The sequence below is a fragment of the Danio rerio genome, chromosome 5 (assembly GCF_049306965.1).
Source record: "Danio rerio strain Tuebingen ecotype United States chromosome 5, GRCz12tu, whole genome shotgun sequence".
In the NCBI taxonomy this organism is placed as follows: Eukaryota; Metazoa; Chordata; class Actinopteri; order Cypriniformes; family Danionidae; genus Danio; species Danio rerio.
Window position 1 is genome coordinate 2,523,971 of NC_133180.1, and position 20,250 is coordinate 2,544,220.

At 43.9% G+C, this 20,250-nt stretch overlaps 2 protein-coding genes across 15 annotated transcripts in view; one reads left to right on the forward strand and one right to left on the reverse strand.

The window, feature by feature from the left end:
- Nucleotides 1-20,250, forward strand: part of si:ch73-55i23.1 — a 782,803-nt gene that overhangs the window by 536,526 nt on the left and 226,027 nt on the right. The gene's annotated exons all lie outside the window — the stretch shown is intronic.
- The window catches only part of mcc (MCC regulator of WNT signaling pathway), a 165,241-nt gene that overhangs the window by 17,155 nt on the left and 127,836 nt on the right, over nucleotides 1-20,250 (reverse strand). For 12 of the 14 annotated variants that reach the window (XM_073951781.1, XM_073951783.1, XM_021476719.3 and 9 more), the window contains 2 exons: nucleotides 14,092-14,275; nucleotides 5,404-5,644 (listed from right to left, as the gene is read on the reverse strand). In XM_073951781.1, the coding sequence (XP_073807882.1) occupies nucleotides 5,404-5,644; nucleotides 14,092-14,275 (425 nt within the window). Of the gene's footprint in view, nucleotides 1-4,647; nucleotides 4,840-5,323; nucleotides 5,645-14,091; nucleotides 14,276-20,250 lie in introns of those variants that run through there. The other 2 variants (XM_073951787.1, XM_073951784.1) reach the window with 2 other exon arrangements.

The window sequence follows — 20,250 nt, forward strand, 5'->3', positions numbered from 1 at the left end:
AACGGCTTCTAGCCGTACCTAATGCTAAGGCCGTCTCATCACCTAAGGTACGTGGAAATTACAACCACATCATCCCCTCTACCTCAACCCCGCGTCCTTCTCTGTCCAGGCCCAGCGCACCCGGGGCGCGGCTCAGCCAGGCGTCGTTCACGCCGACACCCGGCTACCACGGCGCCTGGGTGCAGCCGCGCAAGGTGCTTCCCAGATCCCGGGGCAGAACGTCTCCGCCTGTGTTCGAGATCTCCACGGAGAACCGCTTCTCCCCTCTCCGCGAGTCGGGTCCCGATGTGGCCATCATCGGTGACTCGATCGTTCGTCACGTCCGTGCCGCCTCCTCAAAAGGTAATAAAGTACGTACTTTCTGCTTTCCTGGTGCCCGTGTGAAAAATATTTCTACACAGATTCCAACCATCCTGGGCGCTGCCGAGAGCCCTGGTGCCGTTGTCCTCCACGTGGGGACAAACGACACCGGGCTCCGGCAGTCGGAGATCCTGAAGAAGGACTTCAGGAGCCTGATCGAGACGGTTCGACGCACCTCGCCCGCCACGCAGATCATCGTTTCTGGGCCGCTTCCTACCTACCGCCGAGGAAATGAAAGGTTCAGTAGACTTTTAGCTTTGAATGAATGGCTAATAACATGGTGTAAAGAACAGAAATTGCTCTTTGCTAATAACTGGAATCTTTTCTGGGAGCGTCCTAGGCTCTTCCGTCCTGACGGCCTGCACCCCAGTCGAGCCGGAGCTGAACTCCTGTCGGACAACATCTCCAGACTACTTCGCACCATCTGACTAGCAGGTAAAAATTCACAAAATTCACACTATAGCCACCTAGACTCTTGTTCACCCCACTTAAACATCAGTAACGCATATCTGGCGAATCCTATAGAGACTGTGTCTGTTCCTCGTATTATTAGATTAAGAAATAAACGTACTGTGTGCTCCAGGAAAAATCTAGTAAGAATCAAACCAGAAAAACCAGTAGAAAGTGAAAATACAAATTTCGTAAAACTTGGTCTCCTAAACATCAGGTCACTTGCACCTAAAGCACTTATCATTAATGAAATAATAACAGAAAACAATCTTAATGCACTCTGTCTCACTGAAACCTGGCTGAAACAAAATGACTATATTAGCTTAAATGAAGCAACTCCTCCAGGATTCTTATATAAACATGAGGCTCGTCAAACTGGTCGTGGTGGTGGAGTTGCATCAATCTTTAGTGATTTCCTTAATATTAAACAGAGAAACGGACTTATGTTTAGCTCCTTTGAAGTATTATCGCTTAATGTTCAGCTTCCAGATACTATACAAAAACCTATGTTATCTCTCGCTTTAATCACCATATATAGACCCCCAGGACCCTATGTCAAATTTCTAAAAGAATTTTCTGATTTTATTTCTGACTTACTAGTCAAAACTGATAAAATGCTAATTGTAGGTGACTTTAACATCCACATAGATGACGCTAATGATACATTAGGGCTCGCGTTTATGGATTTAATACACTCACTTGGGATAAAGCAAAACGTTGTGGGTCCAACCCATCGCTTAAAGCATACATTAGATCTAATTCTGTCTTATGGAATCGAGGTTATTGACGTAGACATTATACCACAAAGTGATGATATTACAGATCACTACCTCTTACTATATAAGCTATGTTTACCTGAAATCAGCAAACCCGCTCCAATACTCCGCCCTAGTAGAACTATTGTTCCGTCAACTAAAGATGAATTTATAAATAACTTACCTGATCTCTCTCTATTTCGTAATGCACCCGCAAACTCAAATGATCTTGATGTAGTAACCAGCAGTATGGATGCCATCTTTACTAGCACACTAAATACTGTGGCACCCATAAAATTAAAAAAGGCTAGAGAGATTAAAACTATACCATGGTATAATAGTCATACTCGTGCGCTCAAAACAGCAACCCGCGCCCTGGAACGTAAATGGAAAAAAACAAATTTAGAGGTCTTTAGAATTGCGTACAAAGACAGTATGTCCAGCTATAGGAGGGCTCTAAAATCTGCCAGGACCGAGCACCTGCGCAAACTGATAGAAAATAATCATAACAATCCTAGATTTTTATTTAACACCATCTCTAAATTAGCAAATAATCGGTCATCCTTGGAACAAACTACTCCACCGCAAATTAGTAGTGATGACTTCATGAATTTTTTCAGTAATAAAATAGAAGGCTTTAGACAGAAAATAGGAGATGCCAAACTTTCTGCACCGGCTTATACTCCAAATCCTGTAAATATTTCATTAAATCATAATAATAACCTACACTGCTTCAAAATCATAGAACATGAAGAGTTAGTAAAAATTATAAATAGCTCTAAACCAGCTACGTGTATGCTGGACTCAATTCCAACAAAATTACTGAAAGAGCTGCTACCTGCTATAGGAGAACCTCTTCTTAACATTATCAACTCTTCTTTATCTATAGGCCATGTTCCAAACTCTTACAAGCTAGCTGTTATTAAGCCTATTATTAAGAAACCACAACTAGACACCAACAACTTAGCTAACTATAGGCCTATTTCAAATCTTCCATTTATGTCTAAAATACTAGAAAAAGTTGTTTCAACTCAATTATGCTCTTATCTGCAGACGAACAATATTTTTGAAGTGTTTCAGTCAGGTTTCAGGGCTCACCACAGTACAGAAACCGCCTTAGTGAAAATAACCAACGATTTACTCTTAGCTGCTGACCGAGGGTGCGTCTCGCTATTAGTTTTACTCGATCTTAGTGCGGCATTTGATACCATTGACCACAATATCCTCATAAATCGCTTAAAGTCTACAGGTGTCCAGGGACAGGCTCTACAATGGTTTAAGTCATACTTAACTGACCGCTACCAGTTTGTAAATCTTAATGGACAGCCTTCACAAATCTGCCCAGTAAAGTATGGGGTGCCTCAAGGATCAGTTTTAGGCCCTTTACTGTTTACAATTTACATGCTACCTATGGGAGACATTATTAGAAGACATGGGATCAGCTTTCACTGCTATGCAGATGATACTCAATTATATATTTCCACTAAACCTGACGAGACGTCTGAACTTTCTAAACTAACTGAGTGTATCAAAGACATCAAAGACTGGATGACCAACAATTTTCTTCCCTTAAACTCAGACAAAACAGAATTATTACTTATTGGGCCTAAATCTTGCACACAGCAGATCTCGCAACTCAATTTACAATTAGAGGGATACAAAGTTAGCTTTAGCTCTACTATAAAAGATCTGGGTGTCATATTAGACAGCAATCTAACTTTTAAAAACCATATATCCCATGTCACAAAAACTGCCTTCTTTCATCTGAGAAATATCGCTAAATTACGAAATATGCTATCCATCTCAGATGCAGAAAAGCTAGTCCATGCTTTTATGACTTCGAGACTGGATTACTGTAATGCTCTATTTGCTGGCTGCCCAGCATCCTCTATTAACAAACTTCAATTAGTGCAAAATGCAGCAGCCAGAGTTCTGACCAGGTCTAGAAAATATGATCATATAACCCCAATTTTATCCTCCTTACACTGGCTGCCTGTTAAATTTCGTATTGAATTTAAAATATTACTTCTCACCTATAAAGCTCTAAATAATCTAGCTCCTGTTTATCTAACCAACCTTCTGTCTCGCTACGAACCAACTCGCTCCTTAAGATCTCAAAATTCAGGGCTTCTGGTAGTACCTAGAATAGCAAAATCAAGTAAAGGAGGTCGAGCCTTCTCTTTCATGGCTCCTACACTCTGGAATAGCCTTCCTGGTAATGTCCGAGGCTCAGACACACTCTCCCAGTTCAAAACTAGATTAAAGACCTATCTGTTTAGTAAAGCATACACTCAGTGCATCACCTAGCAGGTTCCACACTGGCTTCTACATTTTGCTTATATACACTATGAACAGCAGCTACGCTAATTATTCTCTTTATTCTCTATTTTCACCTGGGGATACTCATCCCGAGGTCCTCAGATTATGCGGAGTCACTGATTGGATCCAAGACCAGCGACGTGATGATCCCAAGGATTCCATATCCGGGACCAGGCCATATCCTGAGCTGCTGCTGCGCTGATGGTCGTGGGGAGTGGAGATCATGTGTCTGATTCCAGCGACGCTCCAGGGACAGACGAGTCTTCATTGAGGCCATCTTCCAGCATAAACCACGGCGAATGAAGTTCTGCACAAGACTTTTGGCCAGCGGAGAAATTAAAATGGTCGTGCCCAACTGAGTCTGGTTCTCTCAAGGTTTTTTTTCTTCACTCCCATCAGGTGAAGTTTTTTTTCCCTCCCCGCTGTCGCCACTGCCTCGCATGGTTCAGGATTGGTAGAGCTACGCATCGTTGAATTTGCTCTTCAGTGTTTGAACTCTCAGTAATGATTAAATCACACTGAACTGAGCTAAACTGAACTGAACTGAACTTAAACACTAAAACCTGAACCACACTGTTCCAATTACTATGACCATTTATGTGAAGCTGCTTTGACACAATCTACATTGTAAAAGCGCTATACAAATAAAGCTGAATTGAATTGAATTGAATCCTCTAAAGGATTGTTAGTCTGCATTATTTAGGGCAACTGGAGCCAGGAGCACTTCCCAAAAGACATTATAATTTAAACAGCATCTGTGCTTATGTTAATCTGTTTTTATTATTCCCGAGGTTTCCACAGTCCTGGACCAGGCCGTATCCTGAGCAGCTGCTGTGGTGGTCATGGAAGAGTGGTGAGCATAAGATCTCTGTAAGTCCCCAGTGACAGACGAGTCCTTGCATTGATCTTGAAGGGCCAGCCTGAACATCAGCCGGTGTCCTACTCACACCTGCAGCTTCTCCATGATGGATGTCCAGCAATCTCCAGCCTCCGGCACCTTGACTGCAGCTCTGCACAAGACGTTTGGCCAGAGTAGAAATGGTCGTGCCCAACCAAGCCTGGTTTCAGTCTGGGTTTTTTTCCCTTCACTTTCACAAATTGGTGAAGTTTTTCCCTCGCCACTGACGCCACTGGCTTGCTTGGTTTAGGACGTCCGGAGCTGTGCATCGATGGATTTGCTCTTCAGAGTTTGGACTTTCAGCAGTGAATATTAAAACACATTGACCGATTGAACGATTCATATGGAAGTCACTGGGATAATCAGGTAAAACTAAATGCATATTATAAGACAATGAAAGTGTTTTTTGACCCTGCATGCAGATCAGCCTGCAATTGGAGACCCCTAAAACCAAATTATGACCTTTTTAATGCAAAAACAGAGGCTCTTCAAACATCATTAGGGAAATACTTGAAAAATAATAAATCCTAATAATTTTGACCAACAGTAAATGCTGACTGTTAAACGCGTCATAACAGTCTTGTGAAAGTAACTGTATCTGAGGTGTGTGTGTGTGTGCACCTTCATGGCCATGAGCTCCTGCATGAGCACAGCGTTCTCCAGGTCCAGTCTCTGCGCGTCTCCTCCGCCGCGGGTTCTGAGTTCTGGGCTGAGCGGCTCGATGTGGACGCTCTCCAGATCCAGCATGGTGAGCTTCACTGCCGCGCGGTCGTTCTTCAGCTGCTGCACGTAATCCTTCAGACGCTGCTCGTCCTCCTTGGAGAAATCTGTGTCACAGCTGCTCGCCGTCGAGCTGGTGGTGCTGAGAGAACACACACACACAGGTGAGCAAAATACACCAACAATACACTCATACACACACATATGCATTAAGAGACATACGGTTGAGGTCAGAACTATTCGCTCCCCTGCTTATTTTTTCCCCCCCAATATTTCTGTTTAACGGAGAGCAGATTTCTTCAGCACATTTCTAATCATAATAGTTTAATAACTCATCTCTAATAACTGATTTATTTTCTCTTTGTCATGATGACAGTAAATAATATTAGACTAGATATTCTTCAAGACACTTCTATACAGCTTAAAGTGACATTTAAAGGCTTCACTAGGGTAATTAGGGTAACTAGGCAGGTTAGGGTAAATAGGCAAGTTATTGTTTAACGATGGTTAATTCTGTAGACTATCAAGAAAATATATAGTTTAAAGGGGCTAATAATATTGACCTTAAAATGGTGTTTAAAAAATTAAAAACTGCTTTTATTCTAGCCAAAATAAAACAAATAAGACTTTCTCCAGAAGAAAAAATATTATCAGACATACTGTAAACATTTCCTGAATCTGCTCAACATCATTTGAGAAATATTTAAAAAAAGAAAAAAAAATCAAAAGGGGGCGAATAATTCTGACTTCAACTGTGTATGCGCACAAAATGAATAAAAGTTCACACGCACGCACGCACGCACGCACACACACACACACACATACACACACATACACACACACACACACACGCACACAAAATAAACCAATAATTCTCTCACATATATACATGCAAACACACACCAAAAACACCTCACACACTCAACATCCACAGCTAATTTTGTGTGTTAAACTTGTTAATAAAATGTACAGTAAATGATTTATAACTAGGGCCAGACGGAATCTGCGGACGTTTTTTGCTATTTCTGCTGAGAATTTTGGTAAAAATCTGCGGAATTACTTTGGGAGTATCCAGCGGAGTATCATAACTAAAACCTTAATATATTAAATCAAAAGTAATAAATTACTGAATAAAAACTGAATAAATTCAGATTTACACATTTAATCAAGTAAATAAACAGAATTAATAATGGGCTAAAAAATCTGCAGAAATCTGCGGAATTCTGCAGAAAATCTTTGGAAAATCTGTGGAATTCTGCGCGCGCAGATTCCGTGTGGGCCTATTTATAACCCAATAAATCTCTATATTTATCTCAAGGCATTGAATTTGACTTTGTTTTTGGATTTAGCTGAATTCATTAATATCAACAATAGTTTCTTGACTTCTGTTAAGAGTTTACAAATATTATTACAGTAATAATAATGTATTAGGCATACTAACAAATAATGAATTCATTCATTCATTTTTCTTCGGCTTAGTCACTTTATTCATCAGAGGTCGCCACAGTGGAATGAACCACCAACTATTCTAGCATATCTTTTACACAGCGGATGCCCTTACAGCTGCAACCCAGTACTTGGAAACATCCACACACACTACGGTCAATTTAGTTCATCAATCCCCCTATAGCGCATGTGTTTGGACTGTGGGAAACCGGAGCACCCAGAGGAAACCCACACCAACATGGAGAGAACATGCAAACTCCACACAGAAACACCAACTGACCCAGCTGAGGCTCGAACCAGCGACCTTCTTGCTGTGAGACCACAGTGCTAACCACTGAGCCACCGTGCTTCCCTCAAAAAATAAATTGGTTACATTAATAATAATATTTAATAACATTTAAGGACAATTATTTTTGTACGTGTGTAGTGTTTGAGCAACATCAGTTTGGCCTGTATGAGTGTGTTGAGCTGCAGTGAGGAAGAGTTACTGATGCTCCAGAGTCTTTAATCATCATCAGTGTGAACGAGGACACACACACACACACACACACACACACACACACACACACACACACACACACACACACACACACACACACACACACACACACACACACACACAAACACAATGAAGTGTGAAAATGACTCTCCCTGCCTCAATTAGCAAACCCCGATTACACTGACAACCCCAATTACCTCCATCTGCACTGACACACTCCTGACACACACATGCATGCACACACCTACACACATACACACAGTACAAGTATTATATGATACATTTGATTATAAATAAGGAAGCACAATGGCTCAGTGGTTAGCACTGTGGCCTCACAGCAACAAAGTTGCTGGTTCGAGTCCTGGCTGGGTCAGTTGGTTTTTCTGTGTGGAGTTTGCATGTTCTCCCCGTGTTGGTGTGGGTTTCCTCGGGTGCTCCGGTTTCCCCCACAGTCCAAACACACGCGCTATAGGGGAACTGATGAACTAAACTGGCCGTAGTGTGTGTGTGTGTGTGTGTGAATGAGAGTTTATGGGTGTTTCTGCTGTGTAAAACATATGCTGGAATAGTTGGCAGTTCATTCCGCCGTGGCGACCCCAGATAAATAAGGGACTAAACTGAAGGAAATTGAATGAATGAATGATTATAAATAGCACTATATATTTTAATTAATTTATTTACAGTAAAACAATTATAAAAATATTAATATTGGGTATTAATATTTTGGGTTAAACAAAAAATACAAAAATATTGGGTTAAAACAGCACAACTCGTACATGACTATAAAAGAGTTCAATGATTTTGTTAAATTAATAAAAAACAATAAGCTGAACTGGATGATGCAGAATTGAATGATTTTTCAGGTTAAATAATAAAACTGCCAGTTTGAGAAATTACAGCAGACGTCCGCGCAAATCACCCCAGTCACATGCAATAAGCTCTGTGTGTGTGTGTGTGTGTGTGTGTGTGTGTGTGTGTGTGTACCTGTGGGAGGAAACGCACAGTATTAGACTGTTTGAAGTAGTTATTGTGATTAATGTGAGCCGCCTTTTAGTTTTATTTGACATTCATATCATCACTAAAACATTTTTGAATCGCACACAGCAGCCCACACTGACAGAAGAACACAGAGCTGTTCACATTTCTGCAGATTGATTAAAACAGAAAAACTGGAGTATCACATGCTCACGAGTGTTCAGAGCCTGTGCTTATCTTTATCTTTAACTCTGCTGTTTCTCCATTTCTTCAGATCATCCAGCTCACAGTGCAGGTCAGAGCGATGAGAATTATGAGGAGCTGTCTGAAGAGCTCAGGGACAGAAGTGTGGGAAGGCGCAGATCTGGACAAGCTTACAGAAACATTTCTGCTGCACTGCAGGCTCCTCAGAGCACAGCGGCCTCCATAATCCTTAAATAGTCACGAAACACCAGAACACATTTGTTTGAGCTGTTGACAGTGGTATATGTGTCCCACACTGCTATAAACACTATTAGGACACCTATATTTCACTAAAAAGTGTAAATTGGTTGTTTTTGCGTTATTTCAAGCAAATTCGTACTTCCGGTTTGAAACAAATTTTTGAAGCTGCGTCACGGTCATGACATAATATCGTGTATTCCAGCGTGCAGACTGAGCGTCTGTGCCAGAGTGAGTCTTATTACATCTTACAGTGTGATGCATTAATGCATGAGTAAAGCTTGGTTCAAACCAATCAGCGCGCTCTATTGTGCAACTTCATTAATATTCATTACTGTCACAGTGTTTAGACGGCAGAGACGCCACGTTGTGTTGGCAAAACAAGCGTGAAGTGTTGCTTTTATAGTTTGCTGCAGTGAAGTTTTGTTTTCATTTTCTCTCTGTGAGAGCTCAGCTGGAGTCACATGTGGATTAACAGTGTACGCGACGCTCGACAACAATAACTTGCGTGTCTAAGGAGGATTATTGTTTACCTGAGAGCTGTTCTCATCTGCAAACGCTGAGATCTGGATTCGCTTGTAGTCTTCTCTTAATAAAGACGCGGCTCTAGTTGCTGGTGATTGTCCTGTCTCTACAGATTTGGTAAGTGAGTGATCAGCGCTCTTTGTTTATTCAGTTTGTTCATATCTAACTAACTATTGCACCGAGTGTAAACACGTTAGCACCACAACCAAACTTTAACCTCGTGTAGGGTTTTTACCGCATTTAGTGATCGGAATAACACACGCGGCTTTCTGACACTACCTGCCGTGTGCATCTAAGTTTCAGGGAAATGCTGAGGGTTTTTTTCTCTCATTCGCCGTGCGGTATCAAACATTGCATGAAAAATACACGCTTAGAGCAGTTCCTCGAATCAAATATCTCGTTTGTCGCGAGGGGCATGAATGAATTCCCTGAATGAAAGAGCCAAACTGCCGTTAAAGTCCAACATTTAATAATTTGGCAAATAATTCGACTACAGATGTCCATGTAAAGACAGTCACTTTCTCCCCTGTGTGTGTGTGTGTGTGTGTGTGTTTTGACTCTGAAACTCAGCGCCCAAATAGACACACCCACACCATGCCTCTTTTCCTTTAACTATGAGGTAAACACAGAACAAAACTTTCCATCTGGAGCTCCTTCACGGGACTCCACACTTGTAAACAATCGCTCCATTGGGTTCGCGTCATTTGCGTGGCTCTCGGTCCCGCCCAGACTCGTCAGCGCTACCAAGCCGACCAATCACAGAGCTTGCGCTATGCGTCGTTGCGACGTGTAGTTACAATTTTTGAGAGGTGCACGTCAGCCACGCCGACGGCCACGGCAAAGGGCTATGCGTCAGCACCGTAGCATACGCCGGTGTTTGACGCAGAAGTATAAATCAGCCTTTAGTGGCCACATACACGGACAGCACATTTTAGCTCTTATGTTTTAGATTTTGTTACAGTAATATAGTGTCATCCAGCATATGAAATGTCCCAAACACTATTTTAACTGTCCAAAATGGGCAAAAGAAGTTGTTTATACTGATAGTCAAAACATGTTAAAATAATATGTGTGTGTGTGTGTTATTAATGCATTAAAAACTGTCAGGAAAAAACTGCTGTGTTCAAGGCAGAAATAAAGAGTTTTTCATTCTGTTACACAAAGGTGACTTTATTGTGTTTCATGGAAATTGGGAACACGAGTCCAATTAGTGATGGGTCGTTCATGAATGATTTGTTCATTTTGAACGAATCTTCAATATGACTTGGGAACTACGAGTCCTCTCAGGGAGTGATTCGTTCATTCGCGCGTGCGCACATTTGTGCAGGTGGTATCGTTAATTTCTTTAAGTCGTTCATCGCGGAAAGGCAGAAGCCAATCATATGCGTTTAGAGGCGGAAAAAGAATTGATCCGTTCATCTCTCGAGTTCTCTATTGGGTCTGAGTCATTCGTTCCTCACGGGCCAGTCATATGCATTTAGAGCCGGAAAGAGATTTGATCCGTTCACGTCTCGAGTCCTCGGGTTTGAGTCATTCTGTCACGTGATAAACAAACGACTCAAGAAGCAGAAGACTCGAAAGGTGAACTAATGATCATGGCTCCTATCGACTCAGACTGTGGCCCCGTTTACACTAATGCGTTTTTCGTTTTAAAGCACATTAGTTTTGCTACGGTTATGCCGTCCGTCCACACTACGCCGGAGTTCTCGAGCGCCGAAAACAGAGTGTTTTGAAAACGCTGGAGAGGCCGTTTTCATTCTGAAACGCTGCTGCTCCGTCTCAGTGTGGATGAGGGAAAACGGAGACATCTGAAAACAGAGGCGGGGCTGCAGACATTCGCCTCTCTGATTGGGCTTCTCCTCAAGATTAAGTAGCCCACACACACAGTTCAGTCTCGCATCCTTTCCATGTCAGTTCAGAGTAGAGGTCTGCATTCCCGTGGCTGTCCCGCGGGCGCCACAGAACCCGACAAGATTTCTGCGGCGCGGGAATACATTTCCGAATAAATCGCAGGCGCGGTCAGTAACGGGTTTAATTTGGGACGAGAGCGGGCTGTCTAGCAATATCGCTCCCGACTCCTGAGCTAGCACGCGTATGTATGTGTGTAAATGAAATAGCGCGATGCTGTGTTTAGCTTGTCTGCTGCTGTGTGTGTGTGCGTATGTGTGCGCGCGAATGAGAGAGAGAGCTTTTCCTGTGTGTGTGCTTGGTGCTTGCTTGTGTGTGTGTGTGTGTGTGTGTGTGTGTGTGTGTGTGTGTTAGTGCGCGCGCGCGAATGAAAGAGAGCTTTGTGTGTGTGTGTGTGTGTGTGTGCTTGGTGCTTATATATGTGTGTGTGTTTATACAGATAACTTGTTATAGGCTGTCTGGACTGTATAGCTGGGTGATTTTCGGTTTTGTTCTCCGATCGGGATCGGGCGCGGCGGGTAGAAAACGGGGCGGGTTGGGCAGCGGGACAACACATACTTAATATAAGCGAGAGCGGTCGGGTTCGGGCTAAAACCGGGCGGGTGCGGGCGGGAGTGGGATTCAAAATTTAGTCCCGCGCAGATCTCTAGTTCAGACTTTGTTTGATCCAGGCTGCGGTCTCCCCCTTCTCAGTTTGATATGGAAAACAGACTACCGAGGACACGGGTAAATCTTCAAAGGGAACAGTGTACTTCATAACTTCATTCCCTGACTACGCTGTTTCACTTTCTCAACAATAAAGTGTAAACATGATTTAAGGAACTGCCTATTTTCATTTTATTATTAGCAACTTAACAGACAGCAGAAATGTTGAGGCGTCGTGCTGCATATATGAGCGTCATCTTCCCTGTGTGGATATTTATAAAAAAACAGAGCCTATAACAACGGCCTCCTTTCAATTTCAGTGAAAATACGAAACACACCCTCTCTTCTGCTGAATATCAGTTTTGGTAATCAATAATGGCCATTATAAAAGTATAACATACAATAAGTTTATACATTATAGCACAGGTGTCAAACTCAGTTCCGAAAGGGCCGCAGCTCTGCACAGTTTAGTTGCAACCCTAATTAAACACACCAGATCAAACTAATTGAGTCCCTCAGGCTTGTTTGAAACCTACAGGTAAGTGTGTCTGGGTGTGAGGGGTGCCCTTCTGCTCGCTCTGGATAAGTACAGTTCCTGGAAAGAAGGAAGAGTTGTACCAACCTCTGGAGACTACATCGAATAGTTCAGACTGCTGAGTGAATCATTGGATTTGGTAGCTGAGCTAAACCACACAGTTATTGAAGTGCAGAGTGCTCAGGTGCTCAGACTGGGCTGACGGTTTACCTTCCAACAAGACATTAGCCCCTTTCACACATACAGACCTTTCCGGAAAATTACCGGCAATTTTCCGGAAAGGTGTGTATGTGTGAACAGGCCCTTTTTGAAAATACCGGTAAATTCGTTCTGGCTATTTTCCGGTTAGAGAAGTTGTAAGATTACTGGTAATTTGCCGGAATGCTGCGCTGTGTGAATGCAGAAGGAAGATTGCCGGAAAAAGAGCGTGTCCACGTCTAGAACGTGCTGACGTGAGACACTTGCTTTAGCCAATCAGAACAGTCAGACATATTCACGTGCGCGCGGTTTATGAGAATAAAAGCCTTTGAATATTTTTCCAGACACCTTTAGCTGCTAGATGTTCGTCAGATAACGTTTCTATGTTCCTTCCTAATGCTAACTGTGTAAATAATTATCGATAAAATGTTTATGATAATCCGTTGTTTGTTTACCTTCAAGCTTTGCGTGTGCCCGTGAGCGCCCATAGCGCCAGCACACGCACATATCATGTACATCTCGACATGCGAAAGTGATCCTCTATATGTTTTCATTGGAGTTGTACTCAGTATTGATCATCCACAGAGTTTGTGATGTAGTCAAATGTTTACAAACACAAGCGCAGCCATTTACAGCTCATTTCTGGTTAATGATGTCAGAATTTACCGGTATTTTGCGATGGATGTGTGAATGCTCTTTTCCGGAAAAATTCCGTAACGTCCTCGCCTGTGTGAACAGCGCTTTTTTGAATACACCGGTAAAGTCGTTCCGGAAATTTTACGGATATTTACCGGTATCACTGTGTGAAAGAGGCTAATGACTCTAAGCAAACAGCTAGAACAATGAAGGAGTGGCTTCACATCAACTCTGTGACTGTTCTTGAATGGCCCAGCCAGAGCCTTGACTTCAACCCAATTGAGCATCTCTGGAGAGACCTAAAATGACCATCCACCAATGTTTACCATCCAACCTGACAGAACTGGAGAGGATCTGTAGGAGGAACGGCAGAGGATCCCAAATCCAGCTGTGAAAAACTTGTGTGTTTCTTAGAAAGACTCACGGCTGTATTAGATCAAGAGGTGCTTCTGCTAAACCCTGAGCACAGACTCTGAACACTCGTGAGCATGTGATACTCCAGATTTTCTGTTTTAATAAATCTGCTGATATGTCAACAGCTCTGTGTTCTTCTGGCAGTGTGGGCTGCTGTGTGGACATTCATGAGGACAACAGTGAACCGAAGTGATTTTAGCAAGTGGCTGCAATATAACGAAGAGAGAAACATTTAAAGGGGTCTGAATACTTTCCGTACACACTGTATATGCGAGCAGTGTGTGTGCGTTTGCGTGCAGTGTGTGTACTTGTCTGCAGTGTGTGCAGTGTAAATGTGCATTGAGGATGCATGCAGTGTGTGTGTTACCTGGTGTGGCTGTTGGAGGACAGACTCTCCCAGGGCTGAGCGCTGCAGCCGGTGACAGCGAACGCAGCGCCGCAGCTTCCGTCCAGACGCGTCAGCAGGTCTTTAGCAGCGTTTTCTGCTGTTTTCCTGCTGTCGTGAGCCTTCTTCAGGAGCTGACTGATGCTCTCCTCACCCGCATGCTCTCCTGCACACACACAAACACACACACACACACACACACACACACACACACACACACACACACACACACACACACACACACACACACACACACACACACACACAGCTCAGCAGAACTACACACCAGCAGATTATTCAGCGGACAGCTGGAACACTCAAACCACTGGACTGCTGTCCTTCAGTTATCCTGCTTCTAGTATAACGATCTAATAATTTATAAATCAAGAAGCACTTTCTAGACAAGCAAAAATACATTGACTTGTTTTTAGAAATAATATGTTTCGTTTACTAATACATCCTTGATTTGCCTCATTGTGTTGCATGATAAAGCTGTAGCGAGCAGTGTGTTTGTGTGTGTGCATGCGCAGTGTGTGTGTGTGATATTTCACTTGTGTAACATAAATTGCACACAGTTACTATTGAGCCAGTTCATAAAGTAATTAAAGAATGGGAGTAATGCTAAATGCAACACTTCAATTTAAACGCAAAACAGACTAATACATAATTTACATATGCATGTTGAAATGAAGCACCTACCAAACACTTCTATGTTATACTGAGCATTGTGGCATCCCTAGTTGCTATGCAGTTGCTAGGACGTCCAGTGTGGTTGATTCTACTGTAAGTATTGCTGTGCAGTTTCAGCAGTGGATGAATATATGCTAAAATATGCTAATCAGAGTAAGCGTCAGCGATGCACTGACAACATCCGCTAATTAATATGCAGGAACTGATTTAAACATTTATTCAAAAAGCGCAATGACAATGAAAAGAGCATCACTAAACAGACAAAGATCATATTTAGAAATCAAATACATTGAAATCTGCAGGGCTCCTGTGTTCATGCTAAACTCTCATCGCTTCATTGAATAATTAACTGTAATTTTTGTGGATGTGCTCGGATGATCATTACACTGACGACAGCATTTGAAACCATTCTCAGTCAGAAAACAACATAAAATAACGCTGCATTTTAATATGATTGATTACAGTTGAACAGATTTACGGCATGTGATTTATGTCTACGATTTATCGCCACCCTTTAAGATAATAAATCTCCATTAATCAAAGTTAAACTCCATTAAAACACACACAACAGAAACCAGAGTGACTGATTTATTTACATATGCAGATTTATTAAGGTTTTATGAAAACATGCACATGATGTTATTTTAGATTAAAGGATAAATAAATATTAATTTCTGATCTCAGAGGACTTTTATGCGTGTGTTTTTGTTTGACAGTTGATCAGGTGGTTTATTTTTAACATGCATGTGATAAACAGCAGAAGTCTATAATACAGGGGTCTCAAACTGCCGGCCCGCCCTTCTCCTCCCTCTGGCCCACAATTGATGGCAAAAAGATTCGGCCTGCCAAAACATATATTTTTAAACCACTATCACTGTGGTGCTGTCGCGTCTAGCCACTTGTGGTTTTGACCTAGTGGACATTTAAAGTACTGCATTCAGGCTAGTTTTACTTTCATTTTCTCTCAGTGTACGGTCGATGAGTTTTAATTCTGTGGCTGATTTAATTGTTAAAATATAAATCCGAAAGTGCTCTATTTATACTAAAGCGCTATTTTTGTAAATATTCAAGGGTCGTTTGATTATTATCCACTTTATACCACCTGTATTTTGTTGTACACACACTTCTATATGGCACACGTTATGCTGGTGCTGTGACAAATATGATCATTTTTGCTAATATTCGATTCAAAAGGTCTCATTTAATAGATTTTCCTCATATGCTGATTAAAATGTGCATAAAAACTATGTACATTAGTAAAATTGTACTGCTGGTTGAATTGAAGTTGTTAAAGTAAATGTAAATATGTAACTCATTTTCCCCTCTTAGTTGTTTTACAAAAAAAATAAAGTATTGAGAATTACCTAAACCGCTTTCTACTGTTCTTACGCTTTTGGGACAATAAAATACAGGGCTCCAAGTTGCGACCAAAGTATGCGCCCAAAAATTAATCTATGCGACCTCATAATATATATGGTCGCATTAGTGCGACTGCAGATAATGGTTGTAGTGCGACCTGTTTAGATTTTTTGTAAAAACGTGCTGAATCGCTCTTCCCTGCCGCTACATTGGTTTATATAAGCTGTCAATCACTCAAGGTATTCCGCTGTCAGGTGACGGAAGGAGCTTTTATGACCACAGGAAATGCAAACGGCTGAAGAGTAAAAACTTAAAGCACACAGGTTTGCAAACCCCACCTAAAGTTGAGGCGCAGATGAGAGCGGTCATGACATGTGGTGAATATTGATCCGCCAGCTGACATCGATCGAGTTCGTGCTTTTCGCGGCCGAATCTCAATGCGTTGCATTCACTGCGTGTTCAGCGCAAATGTCCGCTAAAAGTCAAATCTAATACTGTACATATCATCGCCAAAGAAGCTCGCCTTTACTAAGTTTACACTGAAACTGCGCCTCATAACAAACAGCGGTATTGCCAGGGCCGGAGCAAGCTGAACTGCCGCTCTAGGCAGAGGACGATCACGCCGCTCTCAACCCCAATGTGAAAACAAAAGTGACCGGTTATGAAAATGAAGTGAGGTGTCGCGGACCTTTATTCTGCCGCCTTATGCGCGGATATAACTGAGGACGTGCGGGTGCTAAGGGAGAGAGGGAAGTGTCGCTGACGCTGCTCTCTCTATTCTGCCGCCCTATGCGCGGATATAACTGAGGATGCGCGAGTGTCGCTGACCTCTATACTGCCGCCCTATGCGCGGATATAACTGAGGACGCGCGGGTGTCGCTGACCTCTATACTGCCGCCCTATGCACAGAAATTACTGAGGACGCGCGAGTGTCGCTGACCTCTATACTGCCGCCCTATGCACGGAAATAACTGAGGACGCGCGGGTGTCGCTGACCTCTATACTGCCGCCCTATGCGTGGATGTAACCGAGGACGCACGGGTGTCGCTGACCTCTATACTGCCGCCCTATGTGCGGAAATAACTGAGGACGTGCGAGTGTCGCTGACCTCTATACTGCCGCCCTATGCGCGGAAATAACTGAGGACGTGCGAGTGTCGCAGACCTCTATACTGCCGCCCTATGCGCGGATATAACTGAGGACGCGCGAGTGTCGCAGACCTCTATACTGCCGCCCTATGCGCGGAAATAACTGAGGACGCGCGAGTGTCGCAGACCTCTATACTGCCGCCCTATGCGCGGAAATAACTGAGGACGCGCGAGTGTCGCTGACCTCTATACTGCCGCCCTATGCGCGGAAATAACTGAGGACGCGCGAGTGTCGCAGACCTCTATACTGCCGCCCTATGCGCGGAAATAACTGAGGACGCGCGAGTGTCGCAGACCTCTATACTGCCGCCCTATGCGCGGAAATAACTGAGGACGCGCGAGTGTCGCAGACCTCTATACTGCCGCCCTATGCGCGGAAATAACTGAGGACGCGCGAGTGTCGCTGACCTCTATACTGCCGCCCTATGCGCGGAAATAACTGAGGACGCGCGAGTGTCGCTGACCTCTATACTGCCGCCCTATGCGCGGAAATAACTGAGAATGCGCGAGTGTCGCTGACCTCTAAATAACTGAGGACGCGCGGGTGTCGCAGACCTCTATACTGCCGCCCTATGCGCGGAAATAACTGAGGACGCGCGGGTGTCGCAGACCTCTATACTGCCGCCCTATGCGCGGAAATAACTGAGGACGCGCGGGTGTCGCAGACCTCTATACTGCCGCCCTATGCGCGGAAATAACTGAGGACGCGCGAGTGTCGCAGACCTCTATACTGCCGCCCTATGCGCGGAAATAACTGAGGACGCGCGAGTGTCGCAGACCTCTATACTGCCGCCCTATGCACGGAAATAACTGAGGACGCGCGAGTGTCGCAGACCTCTATACTGCCGCCCTATGCGCGGAAATAACTGAGGACGCGCGAGTGTCGCAGACCTCTATACTGCCGCCCTATGCGCGGAAATAACTGAGGACGCGCGAGTGTCGCTGACCTCTATACTGCCGCCCTATGCGCGGAAATAACTGAGAATGCGCGAGTGTCGCTGACCTCTAAATAACTGAGGACGCGCGGGTGTCGCAGACCTCTATACTGCCGCCCTATGCGCGGAAATAACTGAGGACGCGCGGGTGTCGCTGACCTCTATACTGCCGCCCTATGCGCGGAAATAACTGAGGACGCGCGGTGTCGCAGACCTCTATACTGCCGCCCTATGCGCGGAAATAACTGAGGACGCGCGAGTGTCGCAGACCTCTATACTGCCGCCCTATGCGCGGAAATAACTGAGGACGCGCGAGTGTCGCAGACCTCTATACTGCCGCCCTATGCGCGGAAATAACTGAGGACGCGCGAGTGTCGCTGACCTCTATACTGCCGCCCTATGCGCGGAAATAACTGAGGACGCGCGGGTGTCGCAGACCTCTATACTGCCGCCCTATGCGCGGAAATAACTGAGGACGCGCGAGTGTCGCAGACCTCTATACTGCCGCCCTATGCGCGGAAATAACTGAGGACGCGCGAGTGTCGCTGACCTCTATACTGCCGCCCTATGCGCGGAAATAACTGAGGACGCGCGAGTGTCGCAGACCTCTATACTGCCGCCCTATGCTCGGAAATAACTGAGGACGCGCGAGTGTCGCTGACCTCTATACTGCCGCCCTATGCTCGGAAATAACTGAGGACGCGCGAGTGTCGCAGACCTCTATACTGCCGCCCTATGCGCGGAAATAACTGAGGACGCGCGAGTGTCGCAGACCTCTAAATAACTGAGGACGCGCGAGTGTCGCAGACCTCTATACTGCCGCCCTATGCGCGGAAATAACTGAGGACGCGCGAGTGTCGCTGACCTCTATACTGCCGCCCTATGCGCGGAAATAACTGAGGACGCGCGAGTGTCGCTGACCTCTATTCTGCCGCCCTATGCGCGGATATAACTAAGGACGTGCGGGTGTCGCTGACCTCTATACTGCCGCCCTATGCGCGGAAATAACTGAGGACGTGCCGGTGCTGAGGGAGAGAGGGAGGTGTCGCTGACGCTGCTCTCTCTATTCTGTCGTCTATGCACGAATATATCTGAGGACGCGGGTGGTGAGGGAGGTGTCGCGGACATAACTGAGGACGCAGGTGGTAGGGGGGCCCTCTCTATACTGCCGCCCTAGGCGGTCGCCTAGGTCGCCTCTATGGACGCGCCGGCCCTGGGTATTGTGCCAGTGGTCATCGCTAGAATCCTGCTCAACCTGCTCATAAATTGGGTCGGCTGACTCGCCTGCTTTCCACAAACACAGAAAAATGAAGATCACACAAGCTGAAACCAAAACTTTTAAAGAGTGATAGAAGTGAGACTTTACTTACTTTCTTTTGTGTATTCTGTCTTGAGGTGTTTATTATTTTTCTATTTAGTTACTATTGACTGTTTTGCAGGTTTCAGCATTGACGTGAATTATTTATTCTAATCTTTTGTTTGTTTTGTAGCAGAATTATTATTTATTAAACCGAAATGCATGTAAAAACAGCAGTACAAAATAAATATCTCTTACTGCAATGCTTCATTTGTGTTTGATGCAAACTATACAATTATTTTTCATAAAGCAGATAACCTACATTCATGCACATTCAAGGCAGTATCATAATTAGAAATGTAATTCATTGTTACTATTATTGTCATTTTCATCATCATTAATATTCTACAATTATCAGACATTCATTTTGGAATTATTGCACACAAATATCAATGTCATCTCAGCATTAGTTAGACAGTTGTTTTTGTTTTTTGTTAGTCCTTATTGATGTTGTTTTAAAATACAATAAATCCCTTAAAAACTATTTGCAGCGGTGCTCATTCATTTTTGGTGGTGCTCCTACATTTTTTCTGGTGCTCCTAAATATTTGAAGTTGGGAGCACCGGTGCTACCAAGTAAGAAAGTTAATTTCGAGCCCTGAGATATAATTATTATGCTGATTATTTGTAGTATTTTCATAGCAATTTAATCT